This window comes from Pezoporus wallicus, unplaced genomic scaffold (assembly GCF_028554395.1).
Source record: "Pezoporus wallicus isolate ANWC-B61680 ecotype Strahan unplaced genomic scaffold, APGP_CSIRO_Pwel_v1 contig_4, whole genome shotgun sequence".
Lineage (NCBI taxonomy): Eukaryota > Metazoa > Chordata > Aves > Psittaciformes > Psittacidae > Pezoporus > Pezoporus wallicus.
Genome location: NW_026638099.1, coordinates 222,028 through 243,916, shown reverse-complemented (window position 1 = coordinate 243,916; position 21,889 = coordinate 222,028). Strand labels below are relative to the sequence as shown.

Below are 21,889 nucleotides of genomic sequence, written 5' to 3'. Positions count from 1 at the left end.
AAGAGTATCAGTGCAACCTCCAGCCTCACCGCTACTTACAGCTACTGTATTTGCAGTCTGAGGCAAATCTGCTGCCTCTGACAGTCAAAATGTGTCGATTGTGTATCATGGTTTAAATTGCAAATCCATTCCAATCTCTTCAGAGAGGCAGTAGGCTAAGAGTAGATCTTGTTTTTTCCACCACCAGCTACTGTTTGTGTTGCTAAACTGTCTGCTTCTTCAGGCAGACCAGTAGGATTCTCTCCACTGGTACTTAGCAAGTTCCCTAAGAATTGCTGCTAACTGGATGAATCTCTCCAGCGTGACTCCTACCTTGTGTACACCCTGAGTATCACTCACCTCCTTTTTTCCAGGTGAAATGTGCATCTCTTATAGGGGAAAAAAATAAAGTAAATGTACAAAAGTTGAAGGAGATTTTAAGGGAGACCAGAGTTAAATAGCAAGCTCCAGAAGGAAAGGCAGGCTGGCCCTGGCAACATATAATCTGTGCTTGTAGTGACAGAGATAACTCAGACATTAGGTTTAAGGGGATGATGTTGTTATGTTCTAAAATAATGTTGGCTTCCTGTCTTGCCATCTTCTGTCATGTCAGAGAACTAAAATATCAATAAGGAGAGTGAGACAGGCCTGTGCATACTTAGCTTTTGCTATTATGTGCTCAGAGTAATCTGGGTGTGGCATATATGTATGTCTTTAAAAAAAATGTTTTATCTATGATTTATTTCACAGGTAGGCAACAATTTAAAATTGTAGTTATGGATGATTTTAGAATATTAAAACCATGTAACTACAGACTGCTTAATAAAGGCTGGCTTGCTTGCTCTGATATGCTGTCTGCCAACTGCTAGGCATATAGCCACTTTGTCAATTCTATCTTGGCATAGGTTTTTAAGCGTACTTCAATAACTTCAGCTTTGCTCCTTGACTGGGTCATTTGAGCCTTTCGTTAGAACTTAACTGGTGCTTCCTGCCTTGCATTGGCAAAAGGTACTGGAAGGACACACTGGGCTCTGCTCAGAGTTCCTGCTGAAGTTTATGGTGAATGGTTGACTTCAGCACAAGTCAGATTTCATGTTTGAAGGTGCTGATTTAAAATACAAAATTCCCCCAGACCCCAACCACAACAAAAACATACAAAAAAACAGCCAAGCAAAAAAATCCACACCCACCCAAACCCCATAAATTTAGCACATCTGAGTATGAACCTGGCAGTTTTCTAATACAAAGTCCTAATTCTGTAAGCAATTTATGATTCAAAAGCCTCAGGTTAACAAAGAAGCCTTACATACAACTAGCTAGTTATTCTTAAAGATGGTGAGGAAGAATATAATAATTATGTTCAGTAGATTGCCCTGTTGTACATCAAAGAATTGGTTGAGCTAAATGCTACTTGCAGAACTCCAGAGGTGTATTACTGGAAAGACCAAGTTTAGAGGTCAAAGCTGTAAGGCTTGGTCATAGACTTTTAATACTAGAAGAATTTCACCACCAGTGATCTGCTGGTGAAAGCTTCCAGCTTGCCAAAATAATACATGAACACTATTTCCAGAGTTCAGAGCAGAGCTGGAATTCTTCATGTAGTTGCTGTTTAAATGGTGTCTCTAGGTGCATTTCATATGCTGGTCTTTAGGTGTTTAACTGTTGGTGACCATGGTTGGAGACTTGAGTATATCAGAATGATTAATTATCTAAAGTCCCTTGGTTTGCCTTTTTAATTAAGTTGCGTTGGTGAAATGGGGGAACATGGAAATGCATAGTAAATATCTGCAGATGCCTGTTGAGCCAATATCTCTGATTTGAAGAAAAGGTCAGTTAATGTTCTTTGTAGTCTAGAGGGAAAAAATGAACCATGCAATCTTACTACTCTAGCAGTCACTTGTTAATATTCATCTATGAAAAAATTAAGTATAAGTTTCTTGTTCTTTATAAAAGTGAGAATATTTCCTTAAGAAAAGGGGAATTTTGACTTTGTCCCCCAGTCCAGGGATCATGATGGCTGCAAGGCTCTGCTTTGGTGTTAAATGTTGAGCACTGCCAGATGCCAGATACTAGGAAGAGGCTGAGTTTTGTTGGCAAATGGGATCTGAAAGTTAATTGGTGTTTTCTGCAGGCTTCTGGCTGTGAGATGAAATTGGAAGCCCTTTAGCCACATGGATGATACAGGACCTGAATGCAAATGTCACATGTCACCATCAGGGCCCACTGTGAAACAATAGTGTTCCCACTCAAACACTGCACCATTTCACATCATTTAAATATGGGGATTACATTTAAACTAAAAGCCCCATTTGCCTTTTACTGCAATTTAAATGTCCTCTTAGCAAAAGCTAAGTGACAAATTAAATGAAAAAAGTGCCCACATTTTTAAAGCTGTAATGCAAAACAACCTTTTATTGCTTCTCATGTGCCAAGAATGAATCATTATACTTGTCAACCCTAAACCAAGCCATAATTGGAGCAGCTACTGTTACCAAAGTGGGGCTGCTCTTGTGACAGCTTAATAAAGCTGAAACTGTTAAATTAAATCCCAGATGCTTAATCTGATGAAAGCAGTCAAGAAGAAGAATCCAAGACAACAATCTACTGCTTGGTGGAGTGATGGTCCCCAACAGCTTGTCAACACGTAGATTACAGGATCAGATTATTTTTTTTTTTGGCGAACTACCACTTTCATTATCTTTATATCCTTCTGCTTGCCTTTCTGGTGAAGAAACTTCACATAATTTGCATGCTTCAAAACAAACATTTCTAGTAGATTTTCTCCATTTTGATATTTAAGAAGTGTTTAAGGGGGAAAGCTAGATTTTGTTAAAGACTAGTTTCTTTTGGAATAAAAATGCGATGGGGAGGAGGGCATGTCCAAATAACTCTTGCAAGGCAGTGGATAAAACTAGTCAGTATGTTCTCAGTTTGCATCATGCTGATTCTGGTCTCTCTTAGTCCTCTTATTTTAAGATTTTGAGGAGAACTTAAAAGATATTCTGTACTTAGGGCTGAGTGGTCTCCACATTTTAATGCGTAAGCTTCTCTAGTCTACCTCAGCCACTTGTTGGTATCTGAAGTTTTCGAGTGTAGGAACCTCTCATGATGTTGCCAGAGCCTCATTCATGGGATAAAGCTTTCTTGAGTGACGTCCTTAGAATCCTTTCTGTTATGCATGCTAAATGGGTTGTTGTTATAAAGGTATTTTCCTGAGCAGAATAATATGTCTTTACCTTCATACTTCTAGTGGCTTAGACTTGGTAGTTTTTCACCAGCATTTTACCCTGTTGTGAGCTGGTTTTAAATGTTGAAACAGCCTGAAGGTCTACTTTGAGTTCATATTTGATTATTTTTTCCACTTTCTAGATTAGTGATACATTTCTGAGTTAAAATCTAAAGCTAAAATATTATGTTAAAAGGTCATGTCATGCAGAGAAATACTACATTTCCTGAATATCATGTCTACATTTTTATTAGTAACACGTTGCTCCTCATCTTAATTCTAAATGTTGAGTTTAGGCAAGGAATAATTATAGATTAATTAAGAGAGATTTAATTACCATTTTGCTGTGAGCAAACTTATGATTGAGTGTTAAATAATGCTATTTTTTATTTGGAAACCACTCTGAATTTTTGTGATAAAACAATTTGTATTCATCTCTAGAAAATATTAGATTCTTTTAACCTTAACTGAATGAAGCTATTCTCCACCTATATTTCTGTGTCAGGCATTCCTTCCCTTTACAGTCAGAGAGACAAACTTGTATGAATGGGACATGCCAGCTGTTTTAAGCAGATTATCTCTGCATAGTACTTAAGTGAGGGGGGGGGGGAAAGGACTAAATCAGCTAGGTCTTTTGCCAATATGCCCCTAGAGGAATTCCTTCCGGGTGCCTTCAGGGCTGCCATGAAGATGAAGCGCTAAAGTTAAGCATTCATTACAGTTTTTGTGCTCTAATACCATTTTTCTGGAGCTGTGTACTTTGTGCAATTCATTTTTAGGATCAACTATGCAGTAGAACATTCACTTTGCCCCACGTTCTATGGTACTTCAAGAACAGTACAGCAAGGCTCAAAGTTTCGAATTTGGGTGCCAAGCTGCTGTCCATATTTTCATTACTTCTTTGAGTATCCCAGGTTCTAACTCCATGTTCTGTCTTAAAGCTAAGGAGAGTACCAGTGCATGGCACTTACAGAAAATTAGCTTCAAATTTCTAAGTTTAGATTAGTCAATTGCATGTAATATATTTCTATTTGAAGTAAAGGCTGTAAGAGGACCTATGTTTCATAGGAGGTGGGATGCACCATGGTTTGCACCATTTCCCTTGGTCTTGCATTGTGGAATTTTTAGATAGAGTGATAACTTACACATACTTGAACTATATCATATCCAGTAGTTTGTCTTTGCTGAACTGGTAATCCTTCTGTTTCTTTTGTTTAGCCTTAGCTGCTGTGGTGCTGTTGCCATACAGTTACAAAACACGTGCGTGCACCTTCAACTCATGCACTTAAGGTTACATCTGCTCTTTCACAGAATAAACTGTCAATATGTCAGTGTATTTGAATGATTTGTGCTATTGGAGACACTAAATTAACAGTACTTCTGAGTTTCTGAGCATGACATGACAGGCTCTAAGGCCTGAGTTGTGGATGACAAAGAAATTTCTGTCATGGCCCCAGAGTCTCAGTTTTTGCTGTCACCTTCATTTCTCTGGTGAATGAAGCCAAACTCCAGTTCTGCAGAGATGGGTTCTGTCTGTCTTCTCTGAAGTTTATTTCCTTCCTCCGTCATTACTGGCATGTGCCATAATGGTATTTGAAATGAGGTTATATGAGACCAGAGTATGACAGTAAGTGGAAGCTACTTCCAGAGAGGGTATTCTTTCCTGTTGCATTTATCGGATTTGAGGAATAATGGTGAAAGTAATTAACTTTAGTCTATACGCATAGCTTGAATGGTTTATTTTTAATGCCATGCAGAAATGTTGGGTTTTTACTTAGGTCAGTTGGACGGAAAGTACTTTCACAGTGGGAGCCAGATTTCTTCAAGTTACCCATAGTAAAACAGTTTTTGAAGTTTTTATTCCTAAGCTGTTGAACTGAATTACTTATAAATGTCCAAAAAATTGCTCTGTATTAGAACTGGTAAAAAATTCATTGTGTCCCTAACTGTTGAATTGTGACTGCTAAGATTTAAGGGCAGTTTTATTATGAGACCAAGCTGGTACCTAGCAGTATTTTCTTTCCTTCCTCTGTTTAATTCTTCAGTAACATAAGGCTTCCATTTAATTTTCCAAAACCACTTCTAGTCAATACCATAGCTAGAGAGAGGTAATATGTTTATGGAGAACAATTACTAAATCTTCAGTGATTTCTCTGAGTTTTACTGTGGTCCAGCAGTCCAGCCTTGTGATATTTTTCTGGTTTTTGTCTTGAATAGATAGTGGGAAAATAATTGAAAAATTTGGAAAGCAATTTAAAGTGAGAGGTGCAAGAATCTCAGTCTTCACAGGTCTGTCAAAGCAAGACAAAGGAAATCCTTTGTAATCTAAGATACCTGCATAGACTAAAAAATGGATAGGGAAGACACTTCTGCCAAACAGAAAGTATCATGACAGTTGTAATCGTAGCTGGGCAAATTTAACTAGAATACTAGAAATAAGGTTAGAATTTTGAGTTGTGGTGGGCATACAGAAGATCAACTAACCAGTAGCTGTGCTAGATTCTTGTATTAGGAATCTCAGTTGAAGTATGCTGATTTTTGTAAAACTCAACAATCACTTTTGGACTGAAACATGAAGGTAATTCAGGAAATCTTAAGGGGAGCAGGAATTCAGGCTAGATTGGGTTCTGGCCAGTTAATGTGCCTAAGTTACATTCTGAGAACATAGTTGTGGCAATTATGCTTTTTTCTGAACTTCCCCCTATGCAAGGGAGTGTTTGCACTTTGTCCACTTTTCTGGAAGAAAACAAAATAAAAAACTATTTTTATCTCTTTATGAATATCTTGTTTTGTTTGAACTTCTCAAACTTTACAGTTTTGCATCATGATAGAAAGACATGAGAGGAATCCATCACAATGATAAATTTAAATAGAGGTAGGTTAGTGTATTTATAGTTTCTAGTCACATTAACTTCTTGAAATTGTTAACAGTCTCTGAAAATAGACTGTGACTACTCAGTGTGTTACCAGTTAAAATATCCAATCTCTATTTTGGGCATGAACACACTTTGTTCACCACCTAGCTAAATATTGCCAACTGCTTAAAACTCTGAATAATCATGTTAAGAAGCTCTTAAAGGAGGATTTTTTAATACTATTTGTGGTATTATTAAAAATGCTTTTACCTTCAGTTGATGGTTTGTGAACAAGTGAATGATTCTGTGCATGTTGGGGAAGTTAATCAGGGAGATTCATTTGCAGGTGCTTTATACTTCCTTCTAGCTTTGTAAACCAATAGCCCATGCCTTGCTACAGTGGTTAGGTGCATAGCGTGCTATGGTGTATAGAAGGGCATTTAATGAACATGTTACAGATCCTGAATAACTCTTGAGAGTCTTAGGCTATAATACTGTAATAGCCTGTGATACTGTGAACTGTACCTTTCAAGCAGATTTCTGTTTTTGCATGAAACTCTTCTGTCAGATGGCAGAGTGTCTGCAAAGATGCAAGTTTTTAAAACAAACTTAAAGCATAACTGGAACAACAGGCTTATGCAAAATGATAGAAGCACTTGGTTAGTTCCTTTTTCCATTGTGCTGAAAGTTGAAAACATAGGAGGATGAGAGCAGGAGGGTTTTTGTTAGTTGACACACGGAGATCAGAACTAGTAGCTAATGATAGGTTAGAGTAGAATCTCAGTATGTAAACACGCATTTCCTTTCAGCCAAATACATGGGTGCCTTTAATCCTTGGATCAGCAGTATGCAGCAAGAGAGAAAGGGGAAATTAAAAAGTTGGTCACTTTTTTTTTTCCCCTGGGTTACACCTCTACTCTAGTGCACATCTGGAGTTTGGTGTGCGGAAGGGCAATGATTCCCTCTTGCCGTTAGTACTGCAGGTAATCTATTGCATTAATCAGCCAGTTAGTGTGAAATGCATGGGGAGTGATTATACTATCATACACAATGCAATCAGTATGAAGCACTTGTCAAGACCAATACATCAACGTTTAATTCAGTAATAGAATGAATTAGAGCAAAATGAAACATTCTGTTCTGCAAGAAACACAGCACCCATAGAAAGCCTTTTTTCTTTTTTTTTTTAAGGCTGCACAGAGAAACCAGAATTCGTTAAGGAATTGTTTTTATTAATAAAATTGCAACTTGGATCCAGCTGAATGCTGAGAGCACTTTTCCTTGGGGTTCTTACCGAGGAGAGAACAGCACTGAAGTGTCTTGCCTACCTTTACTTTTTCCTTTTTACTTTTATCCATAAAAGCAACTGTTTAATTGGAGTGTTCTCCAGTGGGACTCCTGATGATGCTTTGTTCTGGCGGAGCTCTCTCCCTGCTTGCAGGAAGGAGATGGCATTGCCAGTCATTCTGAAGGCGCTTGTCCTTCTCATTGAGAAGCAACAAATACCACACACTGCCTTCTTTGAGGTTTCCAAATGGCTGTCCCAGTGTTTAAAAAACAGATGTGAACCACTTAAATTCTTTTCTGACGCATCTAGTTAAAGGGGTCATAGGTTCTGCCTCCTAATACTTTTTTCTATTCTGGCACTACCAGTGCTGGAAAACGACGCTTTCGTAATAGAATTGATTTGGCTCAAATGGGTTGCAGTGGCAAATGTGTAGCAGTTGCCAAAGCTGATTTGTCTGTTGCACAAAAGGAATGATCTTGACTACCTGGCTCCATTTTCTTTAAAATAATCAAATGCTACTAACCAGGTAGCTTAATGGGTTTTATTTTTTGAGAGAGATGTGCATTGATGGAAGGGGCAAAGAAATATCACTGTACGTATGCATCTGTTTTTTGCATATTTTAATTTTGCAAATTAATGGATTGATCTAAAGTATATTAAATACACAATTCTAAAGAAAAGGGAAAGTCTCAGCTATTACTCAGGTATTACACATGAGGAAATGCTGACCCAAGCTTAACTACGCAGCAGCCATGACAGGGTAGCATTGTATTTCTAGGAAGAGCAGATTTCTTGGGAAGACTGTAATCAAACAAACAAAATTGTACACTGGATTTTCAGTCATGATCAGTGTCCTAGCACCCCACTTAAACTGTTTCCATCACCAACTTCCCATTTACTGTGGCAAAAGCAAAATATAATGGGGCTTATGAAAACTAAGCAGTGCTTACTCTCTGGGGAGAGTCTGTATACATTCCTTGCACTTCCTTTGGCTTCATGAATGCATGCATAGACAGGATGTGTAATTACGACAACATCTACTTTTAAAGTGACTGAATGCTTTTTAATGTTTTTCGATTTGTATATTTAAATCCTAATCAATGTAAACGCACACCATCCCTTTCTTCGCTGTGAATTCAAAGGTAGGGGTGTCTACTTAGAAACACTGATGTTCTCTTGTAGGTACCAGGAAGGCATGCATTGTGTAAAACAGTAATGTAACCTGTTTTTTCATAGTGTGAGGCACACTAAAGATGAGAGACAGCTGTGCATTTTCAAGAGGAGGGCTGTCTGAATCACAGATCTGTTTTGGCAAAGCTGGCTTTTTCCAGGTTAAGAGGATTAGTGTTGAATCAAAATAGGCAATTTCTCATGGTGGTATGACAATTCTAATATTCATTCCTTTGTGAAATTAATATCGAATTGCATTCACAGCATGTCTTATTTTCCAGTTACCTTCTGTGAGAAGAATTTTTGTGTATCGGGTTATGATAACTTTGTCACTGTGCTGTGAGGAGTTTTGTATTGTAAAGATGTTAGGTCACAGTCAAAGGGATCAAAACTGGAAGTTTACTTTTGGTTTAGCAGCATGTAGCTAGGGAGGGAAGATGTGTCAGCCTGCTGAGAGCCAGTATGAAAAGATACCTGATGCCAGAGGAAAAGAGCAGGAAGACTTCTCTCCTTGCTTGGTTAGAGCTACAGAGTATGTAAACACAAACACGTTCTCTGGTTGGTTGATTGGGGCTTGGGTTTTATTAGTCTTTGGACATTTTTTGTTGGTTTGGGTTGGGGTTTTTTTTTCCACTTAATGAGGCATTTGTTCATATTGCAGGTGGCATTGGTGATATCATTAAATCTAGTCAGACAGGTAAACTTGGGAATGCCAGCAATCTATTTAGGGAAACTACTTTTGAGCATAGACTGTTGCTAACAGCAGTTAGCAGTTTAGCATTTCCAGGCTGAAGTCGCTGGAAATGGATTTTAGATACCTTCCCCACAAATTACAAGTAGCTGCCCTTCATTATTCCTTAAGCCTATCTGTAGTAACCAATAAGCATGGTCAGCAGTTTCCCTGTATGTGAGCCATTAGGCAGAAAATGAGAATCTCTTGTTTGAGGCCAGCGTAAGCTTTCAGGTTGGTAGTGACAGTTAAAGGGCCAGTTCAGGGGGACTTCCACTGGGCAGCATAGAATAGGAAGAGTCTTCTCCAGGCTCCTTCCTATTGTCATGTGGTAAAAATCTGAGCAGAAGTGAACATTTTCCTCAGAGTTTTTCAGTGCTATAAGGAGGACAGGAACCAGTGAATAGAAAGAGACAGAAAGGAGCAGATGTCAGGGGAGGGGGCAGGCACTGAGGGAGCAGGAGGGGGAAGAAATATGAATACAGACAAATGCACACACTCTAGGGGAGAGGAAAAAAGAAAAGAAAAAAATTCACCACCACCCCCAAAGAAAAAAAAAAGAGCAACAAAGCACACAACCCCCACACCCCCTAAAAAAACCCAAACAACCAAAAAAAACCACCAGTAAACACACAAACCAAAAACCCCGTACTGAAGAGTATGGGGTCATTGGCATTATGCATCCTTCTCCCAGATGGTAGCCTTTGTAGCACTACAGGAGCTGAGCCTGAGGCTCTTTCCCTTCACTTCTTGTGGGGGAGTTTTGTCTCACACTGCTCTTCCTGCAGGGAATTGGACAGCCATGAAAGCTGTGTGAGATCTCGTATGTGCAAGCCACTCATCCTGAAGTTACTGGGACCATGGTGTAGTTGGGCCCTGTTGAAATTTGAAGTGTTTTTTGTGAGGTTTATTAGAAATACGCTTGTCCTTGAGCTTCATTTGCATAAAAATTAGCCTGGTTTTCTGAAACAATGGCTGCTAACAATGTAGTTATGTGTGAGGTGGTCTCCCTGTTTAAACCAAAGACTTTATTAAAGAATTTTGGTACTTTGGCATATTTCTTCCCCTCTCATGCTTCTTAGATGTACCACATGCATTGTGGAGCTTCTGAAGAAAAGTGAATTCTTTTGCCTCTAGTGGTGTTTCTGAGATGTGGAACAAGAAAAGGCCATTCTGTAGGGACATGGTATAATTAGTACTTTGTGTTTTGCCTTGCTGGATGATTGAAATACTTACCAAATGCAGTTAAATTATTCTACATTGCATTTGCTTCAGTCTGAAAACACTGGGAATCTGGTTACAAAGTATTAAATGGAATGTTTTTTTGTTGGATACTGAGAGATGCAGTGTCTCCATAGTGTTCTCACGTGATACTTGAATTTGAGAATAAATAATTAGGCCCAAGTTAACTGTTCTCTGGGGCTTTCCAGTATGCCCCATCTTCTGTTTTGTTTTGAATATTGCAAGGAATACAGTTGCCCTGTCTTCAGCAGTGCTGCTGAATGCATTGATGCTTAATAACAAGAACCAGTTGTGATTTGATTGGAGAATGAGGTATGTTGGCAAGTGTGTCTAAAGAAAGTTGTATGATTTGGTTTTAAAAGAAGTTTTTAAGAATAGCATTGGCCTTATTCACTCCTGTGGCAAGTTTCAGACACTTCAAAACCCATTTGCTGTACTAAACTTGCTGTATTTAACTACTGTACAGTAATAATCTGCAGTGTAGTGTCCCTCTGATGTTTTGTACTGTACCATATCATATTTTGTTGTGGTTAGATCTCTTTGATATTACTTCCCCATTCCATGTTGGTCTAAATAGCAGGGGACTTACAACCTTAAAGATTAAGCTGTGTTTCCACTGCCTCCTGTGCTGTGGCATACCGACATGGTGAATTACTGTAGGAATGAATGTAATGTGATGGCCTGTGCTCTGTATATCCATTTTACATTCTTAGCTAACAAAAGAATACTTGAATGTGAGAATTATTATCCTGGAAGAACCAGCTGCATTTTTATTCATTTTTTTTTCAGCCTGCCATGAAGATTGCATAGTTTAAGCATATTCTCCAAATCTCTTGTAGTGTATTAGGAACGTTCTTAATGAACAAATGGACTGTTGCTAAAAAGCACTTTCAGATGTCTTCATACTTATGTTAGAAGTTCATTCTGATGAAGGGACAGCTGATTTAGAGAAAAATCTTTCCATTTGAAAATTGTCACTAGAGACCTTGATGTATTTGTGCCTGCCCTGCTATATAGTTTCAGGGAGCAGGTTAGCTTTCTCTTTGAGCTCCATAAACAGAAAATGTAAAACAATTTTTCTAGTGTAACCAAATTACTGAAGTAGTTGCAGTAAAAATATCTTATTCCTATTAGACTTCACAAAACCAGTGTTCAGTGGATCTCTGAGACCCAGATGTGTTTGGGAATGGGTTATACTATCAGCAGTACTTACTTCTGCTAGGTTCCGAGTGTGGAAGTGTATGTTTACAAAATACATGTCTTACTAAGGGACTTCTTTGGTTCCTGTGTTGTGAAGCTGGAAGATACGTAGTCCTTGTTCATAGAAAACTACACTATGCCTCTAGTACAAAAATTAAAAGAAGAACATGGATAATTTCCTGCTGTAACTTTATGTGAATTCTTGTTTGGTTTTGACTGATGTTCCTGTCTGATGAGCCATACATTGCAAAGTCTGATTTTCTCAAACAAAAGACCTCTTCATGCCCTTTAATTGAGAAAGTTGGCTTGGTACCATCTTTCAACTGCTTCAGATGGGCCATGCCAGCTCCAAGATCCTGTGTCAGGAGTTCACTCTGCCAGGTGTTAGGTGTAGCTGGGAAGCAAGCAGAGTAGCCTTTGAGGGGAGAAAAAGTGTTACAGTATAGAAGTTTGCAATTAGTCATCGGCTGTTGCATTTTTAATAGAAAACATAATTTAGCAATTTTTTTAAAATCAGGTGCTCTGTGGATGTGTATAGTCTTAAATCCCCACTGCAAGTTGGAGCAGAAGTCCAGTTGGCTAAAACAGCTGAAAAAATGGAACAGTGTGGATGTTTGTCCCTGGGAAGATGGAAACCATGGAAACGAACTGCCCAATTTAACCAATGCTTTGCCTCAGGGTGCAAATGCTAACCAAGGTGAGCCTAAACATATGCACTGACTGCAACGTATAATATAACCTCTATCTTATACACTCTAGCCTTGCAGAATTCAGCACTCTTTCCTGGAACAAGTAACTTTCTTGTTGAGGATTGACCAGCCAAAATTATTTTCACTAATACTGTCCTTGCAGAAGTGATAAATAGGTGGGGGTTTTTGTGCTGGGGCTGCAGTGTTTTCACAGCAAGTATTTGCGTTTAGTTAGTTCTTCTAACTTTTCACCTAGTGCTTCTAAATACATGTTGCATGAAGATTGGATGTCCTTGAAGTATGTCATGTAAAAGCCTGTTGTTTCTTTGCTTGACTATAATCTTGCATTCTTTCTGGTGTTGGGCCTTTCATTTTGTTTGCAGTTACAAGGCCTTTAATACCTATTTAAAGAGGGATCTGTTGCAACTGCATTAAAGTTGAGTGTGTGAGAAACTAAAGCAGCGATCTATGGGATGTGCTTTGTACGTGCAGTGTGCATTGTCAGGTGTGGGGGAGTTCTAGAGGCGATACTGCCCTGAGAGGAGGTGCCTTTTCTTACTCGTTATCAGGCTTTCTAATCTAAAATGCAATTATCAAATCTGACAGTAGCCTTGTGCAGTCCTCCTCAAGCAAAGATCGCTACTTTGCTAATAACTGGGGAAGGTTCAAGATACTTACCTGGGAAAAAAACCCTCGTAGTCCTCAAAAACCTCAGTGCTTTGATACGTATTTCATATAATCACTATAAAGCTAACAGTCTGTGCTCGGGAGATGGCAGGTTTGGGTTTAGATGGGTTTTTCCTTGTTTCTTTTTCTTGAAAGCTGATCTCTGAAGGAAAAAGACATAGTTCATTTTTAAATCTCTCAGCTAGCCAGGGACAGAAGTTAATTCCACATATGACTCCCTGTAGAGGTGTTTTGCTATCTGTATCTTGTGATGTTCAGCCCAACTTGGGCAGTCTAGTGGTAACTCCGACACAGCATCTCAATGGTCATAGACATAGTGCCATGTCAACAGAGTGATTTTGCTGTAGAAAGATGTCAGGTAAGGATTATGTCAGTCCCAAGGCCTCAGTACCTCACTTGCTTTACAGTGTTTGTGTATTTATTACAAGAATTATAAAAGTGCTCAAAGTTAATGTCACTTCTGAAAAATCTTTCATGCATTGTTTATCCATTCCTCGTCCTGGCAGTTCTGGGTCTAAGGAGGAAAGAAGCTGGGGATGCTTGAGTAGCTGTGTACCATATACTTTCTAGTGTGTTTTTATGGGAGTTTGTATATGCTGTTGAGTGTCGTTAATCTCTAATGTTTCCTCTGCAAAGTCATGTGTAGCATCAGCCGAGCTGGTTTGTAGAACTCTCTGAATGCAAAGTGAATGGCGCACACTTTGAGCTGTGGGGTAGCGGTAGGATGTGAAATGTCATCTGCAGGCTGCTCGGTGCAGAGAGGGGCAAGGGAGGCTGCTGTCAGTTGGGGGTGGTGAATAGGCAGAAGACAAGAATACTGTGAATGACTGATTCACATATGAATGAGTAAAGCTGATGTAGCTTTCTAAACTTGTGCAAATGACAGATTCATCGAACAGGCCACATCGGACGGTGTTCACTCGAGCCATTGAGGCATGCGATCTGCACTGGCAGGACAGCCACTTACAACACATTATCAGCAGTGACCTATACGCCAACTACTGTTACCATGACGACACTGAAAACTTACTCTTTGACTCTCAGGGGTGGCCCCTCTGGCATGGTAAGTGGCTAAACCGGAAAGACATTTCCATTACTTGCTTTTTTGTTCATTTTCTATGGCATTATTTTGGGGGGCGGGGGGGAGCTGGTGGGGAGATGAATGAAGAGCCTGGCAAAAAGAACAGAGGGTCCCTTGAAATACTGGCTCAGAAGTAGTCCTTTAAGTCTCTCTTGCATAGCTTTTAAAGCAACAACAAAAAAACCCAAACAAAAAAGCCCTTTTGAGTAACCTAGCAAAACAGGCCATTGCAGACATGGAAGCACTGCTATTCTTCAATTATTTTCTCCATTTTAGAACATGTTCCTACAGCCTGTGCGAGGGTAGATGCATTACGATCTCATGGATACCCACGAGAAGCACTGAGACTAGCAATAGCTATTGTTAATACACTAAGAAGGCAGCAGCAGAAACAGCTGGAAATGTTCCGGGCTCAGAAAAAAGGTAAATGTGGGGAAGAGAGAAGGGCAAAGGACATGTGGGGTGACAATAACATCAGACTGGAACTTTGCATGAGAAAACCAGTTTTGAAACTAAAGCAAAAGAAGTGACTTGAACTCTTGATGATGACAGTGGAAATGTCACATTCTGGATGTCAGAGGTTTTATGTAAGATGGGTTGTGAGCTGTGCAGGACAAAGGCTCTATTCTGCTCTCTCCAGTGTCTGGTATGATGGGGCTTTTATCCCAGTCATGGTTTTTGGTTACAGAGTGAAAATATTCACTGGCTTCTAAACAGAGCATTGCATTTGGCCTGTCAGGTGTTTAATATTCTTTTCATATGTAATGACATATAATAATGACATATAATTTAGCTGAACTATATGTTTCTGAGTTGACATTAAGGGTAACAAGAAAGCAAAGTCTGCATTTTGCCAAATTTGGCAGTTTGTTCAGGAACAGTCTCTTAACAATGCATAAAATTTTAGTGTTTTTCATCAGAGGTGGATTTTTCTTTTTGAAGCACCTTTTTTTATAAAACATTCTGTGGTGTTCCTTTGATGAGCACTACCCTTGGGTTTGTTGTCTTTTTTTTTTTGAAGGAACATCATCCTTCGCATGCAATTTCTATGCCATTTGATCCTTCCTACCCAAAATAAACCTGCACTGAACTTTTGTTAGTTTGAAGAGTGAAAGAAAGGGATGGCTTTATCGTTAAAGAATGCACATGTAAAGACTAGAATTACTTTCTCTGCTGCTACAAGAATCCCTTTTTTCAAATTTTTTAGATGTTCATTGCTGCTCTTAGCTACATGTGTCCTCATGCATTGTACCCAAGGTGGTTTATTTTTTGAGCACTATTCTGGATTCTAGATTTGAACAAAACCTAAAAGCACTTCTGTTACTACTTAGGGGAGTTTGCAAAGTGGCTTTGTCATACAATGTAATTTTCCTTAACAAGTGTTCCCTTAAAAGCTTTGCGCCTTTTCTGCCTTCTCAGATTAAGGGGGTAAGAAGGTAGAGGGCAATGTCACTGTGTGTGAACGCATGCTTTCACACACACTGGGAGGTGTGAAGGGTCTCCTGCAAGTGTGCTGGTCATAGTACTGCTCCATTTCATTCCCAGTCGCTAATGCAGCATCTAGATATTGGGTAATTCTGTTAACTTAAATTCATTTGCCTAGGAACAGTTTCTGTAGCAGTCAACTACATGCTGTTTCAAGTAAAAAACAAAGTGTATGGAATGTAATCCATCCTATCCTGAAACAAAGAAGTTTGTTGTTTGTATGTTGTCACTGCTTTTTTATTTTATTTCTTTTATGTGTGGAATTTTTCAAAGATGCTCTTGTAATACCACAGAATGTGCTGGTCTTCTCTTTCAAGACCATGCTGGACGAGGCCTTGGGTGATATGATTTAGCATAAGGTGTCCCTGCCCACGGCAGGGGGATTGGAACTAGATGATCTTAAGGTCCTTTCCAACCCTACTTATTCTGTGATTCTATGAGCAGATGAATTCTGTAGCTCCAGCCCTGCTTTAGGTTAGTTTAGCAAACACCACATGCTTCTACTTCTTAACTTTTATTCATGTGGCTGATCTGATGTCCTTGGAACCACTTGCATCATTTTAAAGTCTATATGACCGAAGGACTGAAGTTCGGCATGACACAAGATCATAAGTTAGGCACAGTAGAATAAATAGAACATAAGTGAGTCAGTAAGAAGTCATTGTCATTAATCATTTTGGTAATATTGCTCTTTCTGTCGTCTTTAGCACATGCTATTTGCTAGCAAGACAGTGATTTACTTGTTTGCTTTTCATATTACGTATCAGTGAATTCTTTAAAAAAACCCACCCTCTAGACAGTGTAGCTGTGTTTCATTTAGTAGCCCCACACATTTAAATAGGCAAGAAGCAGATTTTAAAAGCTCTTTGGTAATGGTTACTTGGAAAGATGGCACTTCATGAACAAGAGATAGTGAAGGCAGGTATAAGTTAGCGTGTAACAGGTAGAGAATCAAAGCATCCCTAACATCTTTTATATAGGTTTTAAGTGATCACCTGTAATGTGTTGTCTGTCTCACAGCTCAGTCCTGTGTGTAGGAGGAAAAAAGCTGGGAGCTCTGGTCAAAGGGGAGCTGTTGCCTTAAGACTCTTAATAAAAAAAGGGATTTGAGGGATCTTTAACATCTGTTACCACAGCCACACTGCCTTCAGTTCACTGTGCTAAACAATTTTTTCATATTGTAACTGAATGATCAGTGGGGGCTGCAAGACAAAGTATCTGTGAAGGGGGCTGCCGACTGGAATTTTAGAATGACAAACAATGCACTTGATCCACTTAAATAATGATTCCTTTCTTTTGCATCTAATTTAAACATTTTATTCTTTTTTTTTCTCTCTTTCTTTTTAAAGGAGCCATCATCATGAGTTTATTACTTCAATAAATGTTTAGATGCAGGATAAGCTTATATTTTATTTATGGAATTGGGACATGTTTTAGAATATTTTCATTTATTTCAGTGTCACCAGATTAATTTAAAATGTAAGAACTGTACTGTCTCTTTTGAGTGAGGAAATTGTGAATGCTTTAAAAAAGGTTTTGTTGTAGTGTTTCAGCAGACATTTTCAGAAGAGCTACTGGTATCAAGTAAGAGATTTCAATAGACATTGTGTTTGAAAATTTTGACCCATAATGCGCTTTTCTAGCATTTAAAATGTCTGGCCTTTGTTCTTTTTTAACATACTCATAAAGGGGTATGAATTCACTCTCAAATACACTATTTTCTCCTTCTAAGCAGAACCTACTGGAAATACTTTGAATTCTGTACCAAGAGCATTTTAATCAGTTCTACTTTTATAATTGAGGGTCTGACATGACTTTCTTTCTCTCCCTCCTCCCTCCATCTTTTCTGTCACAGAACTTCTCCACAGAGGAGTAACCTCAATAACAAATCTCGAAGGTTGGGTGGGACACCCTTTGGACCCCATTGGCACTCTCTTCAGTAGCCTGATGGAAGCATGCAGGGTGGATGATGAGAGCTTCCATGGATTCTCAGACTTCACGGGTAAGGCCAAGCTTATATTCTGTGCACCTTCATTTACCAGAGGCAATTTTCTGTCCTGCCTTTCTGACTCAGAATCAAAGTCAATATTACTATAGTATAAGAACTCACATTTGCATTCCTTAAGAAAACACAAAGGAGAGAAAATGTTTAAAATGTGAAAGCACTGAAAATATTACCAGTTATTCCTTCTTAAAGACAATGCCGTATTTCACCCATGAAATAAAATGGGTGAGACATTACTGCAGCAGCTCTCTCCACATACATTGCTCTGTCCTCTTTGTCTGAGAAACTGCAGGGAATCTTAGAATCACAGAATTGCTGAGGTTGGAAGGCACCTCTGGAGATCATCTAGTTCACCTGCTCTGCTCAGAGCAGCATTACCTAGAGCAGATTGCCCAGGAGTGTGTGTAGTAGGGTTTTGAATAACTCCAAGAATGAACACTGTCCGAATTCTATGGGCAGCCTCTTCCAGTGTTCAACCACCCTGACAGTGATAAAGGTATTTTCTTATGCTTGGATGGAGTTTCCTGTATTGCAGTTTGTGCCCATTGCCTCTCGCCCTGTCACAGGATACCACTAAGAAGAGTTTGGCACTGTCTTATTTTACATTCTCCAATCAGATATTTATACATTTTGGCAAGATCCTCTTGGGCCTTTTCTTTTCCAGGTTAAATAATGCCACTTATCTCACTCTTATTCCATGAGAGATGCTGCAGTCCTTTAATCATTTTCGTGGCCCCTTGCTGGATCTGCTCCAGTATGTCCGTGCTCTGGGGAGCCTGCAGCTAGACACAGAGCTCCAGGTGTGGGCTCACTAGTGCTGAGGACAGGTGAAGGGTCACCTCCCTCAATCTGCTAGAAACACTTCTGCTAATGCAGCCCAGGATATTACTGGACTTCTTAGCTACAAGTATACACAATGCTTCAAATTGATGACAAAAAGTTTTAATTGATTACATGCATGAACTGTAAATGATATGAATTGGATAGCAGTTTTGCAGTATTGATACATGATTTAGGAAAGGATGTGTACGCCCATTTTAATTTCAGTATTTTCTTCCCAGGAGCTTAACTGATTAATTCCTTGCTCTCAGTCTTTTCACTTCTGTCGTAGCTTCTTAGCACCAGTTCTGTGGACAGAAACTGGATTCATCCCTCTACCTGCAGCTTTTTTATGCGCATACCTGCGGTCTTCTTGGGGCTTTGCCTCAAAACCATTTGCATTCAATTAGATTTTCTTCAATAAATTTCTAATCCCATATCCATCAGTTCTGAAAGAACTTTTAATTAAAAAATAAATTAGAAATCAGGTTCCTTGCAATTATAAAAAAAAACACAACTACCCCATGAAATAAAAAGTGTGTGTTGAAAAGTAACTTCCACCTACACATGCATATAGAGTTCACCAAAGGCATTCAGCCTTCCCGTTTGCTGCAGTTGTCAATCTTCTCATAACTGTCCATTGTAACTTTTTGTTCCCAAATCAGACTGTGAACTGTTACAGGTTGGAATAGCATTTTATTATATGATGTGTCTGTGAAGTGCCAGATGAATCAGTAGTACTCTCTGCATAAAATCTTTGCTAAAAGTAGGACTTCTAGTGTTAATAAGTGTCTTTATCATAAATACAACTGTAACAAGTAATAAGGTGCTTGAAAAGAGCTCTAGCAAACAGAGGATGTTTTAAACTTGTGGAGTTCCCTGATCTATTGTATTTGCGCAATAGTAATGGCTTCAACTGAAACCAATGCAGGTATATAAGCAACCTTCCTCTTACACATCAAGGCTTTAAGGAGATAAAGAAATGGGTGGATTGTCCCATTTTTGGCCTCATTAATGCAAAGCTGGAGAAACTGCCTTTCTGTAAATCATGCCATTTAAAATGTATAGTTTTACTTGAGTGGGTTATTTAAAATCTAATTGTTCTGTGTATTTCTGTCATGTAGAATTGGGTGGGATGTTTTAAATTGGATCACTGGATTTTGAGATTGCACTAGTAGTTTAAATAATTTAAATAATAATACTAACAGAAGAAGCATTTGTATATGTAGCATTATAGGCAGATTATGGGTTGGAATGATTTGCTGATGTGTTTTTCTTTTTGTGTCACCCTTTACAGAACACATGGGGCAGTGCAAATCTCTGGAGTACCACCACCTGCCTGCACACAAGTTATTTGAAGAAGGGGAATCTTATTTGACGCTGGCTGTGGAAGTAGCATTGATAGGGCTGGGACAGCAGCGAATAATGCCAGATGGCTTGTATGCACAAGAGAAGGTTTGTCGAAATGAGGAGCAGCTCATTTCTAAGCTACAGGAAATTGAATTGGATGATACTCTGGTGAAGATTTTTCGAAAGCAAGCAGTCTTCCTTTTAGAAGGTAGCTCAATATAGATGCTAACTGCTTCTCTAAACTGTCTTCACTTACACAGGCACACAGCTAGTATTCCTGTGGAAACTGCCTTATATATTTAGGTGTTTTTTTGACACACAGCTCCAGCAAAATTTTGTTTCCAATCTCTGATGAAAATCAAACGTTCTTTAGATATCACATAACTGTAAGAATTAGGCATCTATTGACCTATAAGCCTTTTGTTGGATCTCATAATCTCAGTATTGTGATTATACAGCCCAGGCTCACACTCAAATACAGACATCAGTTATCGGTGGTTCTCAGGTAGCAAAATTCTAAATGTTCCTTGTGTCATAAAAAAGGGGACTGTCAGCATTCTAAATGTGTGAAGATCTGTACTTCTATTCTGAAGTCAAAGGCTCAGAAAATTCTGAAGGTTGCTGGGACAGAAATGTAACATTTTATTTGTGGCAGTTAGGAAAATTACTTGCTTTTGAAGTTTGTATCATACAATTGATATGTAGTCAAATAGTGAGGCTTAATGCCTGGTCTGGTGACTGAGTTTTGACCAAGACAATTTGTGTTTGGGAAGTAGCCCATGTGTTCTCATAAAATTTGTGCAAAAAAGTCCATACTTTTGGCTTAGCTTTTTTAAAAAGGCATGTAGCACTTAGGCCTCATGTTCAGAGAGTAATCTCATGAGTTCTGAGGTTGTCTTTCTGGTTTGGACGTTTTTAAATGGAAGAAAAACTTCAGAGGAACCAGTTATCCAAAGGCAGGGTCCAGGTTTTGAGAGCTTGCTCAAGGTATGCTGGGGAGGATGTTATTGCTCTAAGTAAGTTGTCAAGACTACTACACAGGCAAGTTTTGTATCATTTTTGTGAGACATTTGTCTTTTAAAACTTCCTCTTATTGGAAGGTGATTTGGACATTTGACACTGCCTAGAAGCCGCACTATGGGGAGTTTCTTTGTGGTGTGGCTGCACTGCTGCTTTATGGCCTTTGGACAAGAAAAGCTGCTTGCTGGATTCCGCTAGTAGCCACCATATAGTGATCCTATGAGTTATAAAATCAGTTTGCTGCATCTGTTTGCTGGTAAGGATGCTTCATGAGAAAAAGGCAGGATTTCTCTAAAGTGTTCTCTGATAGTTCTAGTTTACTGTTTTGATCACTGAAATTCTTTTTATGTTTTCTTAGAGTAGTAAATAAGTGAGCATAGGAGGAACTCTGCTAATATAACTGTCTACAGAATTGCTATGGTGAGCAATATGCAATGATGGTCTTGTACTACAGTGTGCTGAGAAATTTGGCTTTCATGCAATAATTTCCATTTACTCCAGGTTAGCCAGAAACTGCCAGCTCACATGGAAGAAAAACTGTGCAGTGATTGAAATATGCTAATCATATCAATTGCATTTTTATAGTTAGTCCTGTAGATATAATAAAGCTTAATCCAATATTAAGCTTATTTCTATGCTGTTAAAGCAGATTAATGCATGCTGTATGTAGCTGCCATTTGAATGTGTGGGAAAGCAGAACGTAAGACTGTTTTCCAAGAATGTTCTAAATTTTTGCTTGACTGCTAAGTTAATGATAGAATGTATTTTCATATAAAATCTTTGTCATGTATGCTTCATGTCCTAATTGAGTTTCTGATTGGACCACCAACTGGCAAGCATGCATGAAACAGCTTCTTTCACTGAAGCAATGCCAGCCAGCTTTGAATAGCTTTCAAATTCATTTTAAATGATTGAGATACACTTTCACCTGCTAATTCTTCATTGACATTTCTTTTTAATCAGCCTTAGTCTTCAGAAATGCCCAGCTATGGAGCTCAGAATTTTTTCATGCCTGGTGATTTTTATCTTTTGTATGTTGTGCTAGGGCACTAGTCAGAAAAAT

At 38.8% G+C, this 21,889-nt stretch overlaps 1 protein-coding gene across 3 annotated transcripts in view; it reads left to right on the top strand.

The window, feature by feature from the left end:
- The window catches only part of LOC130599146 (zinc finger SWIM domain-containing protein 6-like), a 141,369-nt gene that overhangs the window by 103,223 nt on the left and 16,257 nt on the right, over positions 1-21,889 (top strand). For 2 of the 3 annotated variants that reach the window (XM_057409388.1, XM_057409387.1), the window contains 5 exons: positions 12,208-12,387; positions 13,953-14,129; positions 14,424-14,570; positions 17,488-17,634; positions 19,754-20,014. In XM_057409388.1, the coding sequence (XP_057265371.1) occupies positions 12,208-12,387; positions 13,953-14,129; positions 14,424-14,570; positions 17,488-17,634; positions 19,754-20,014 (912 nt within the window). The remainder of the gene's footprint in view (positions 1-12,207; positions 12,388-13,952; positions 14,130-14,423; positions 14,571-17,487; positions 17,635-19,753; positions 20,015-21,889) is intronic. The other variant, XM_057409389.1, reaches the window with a different exon arrangement.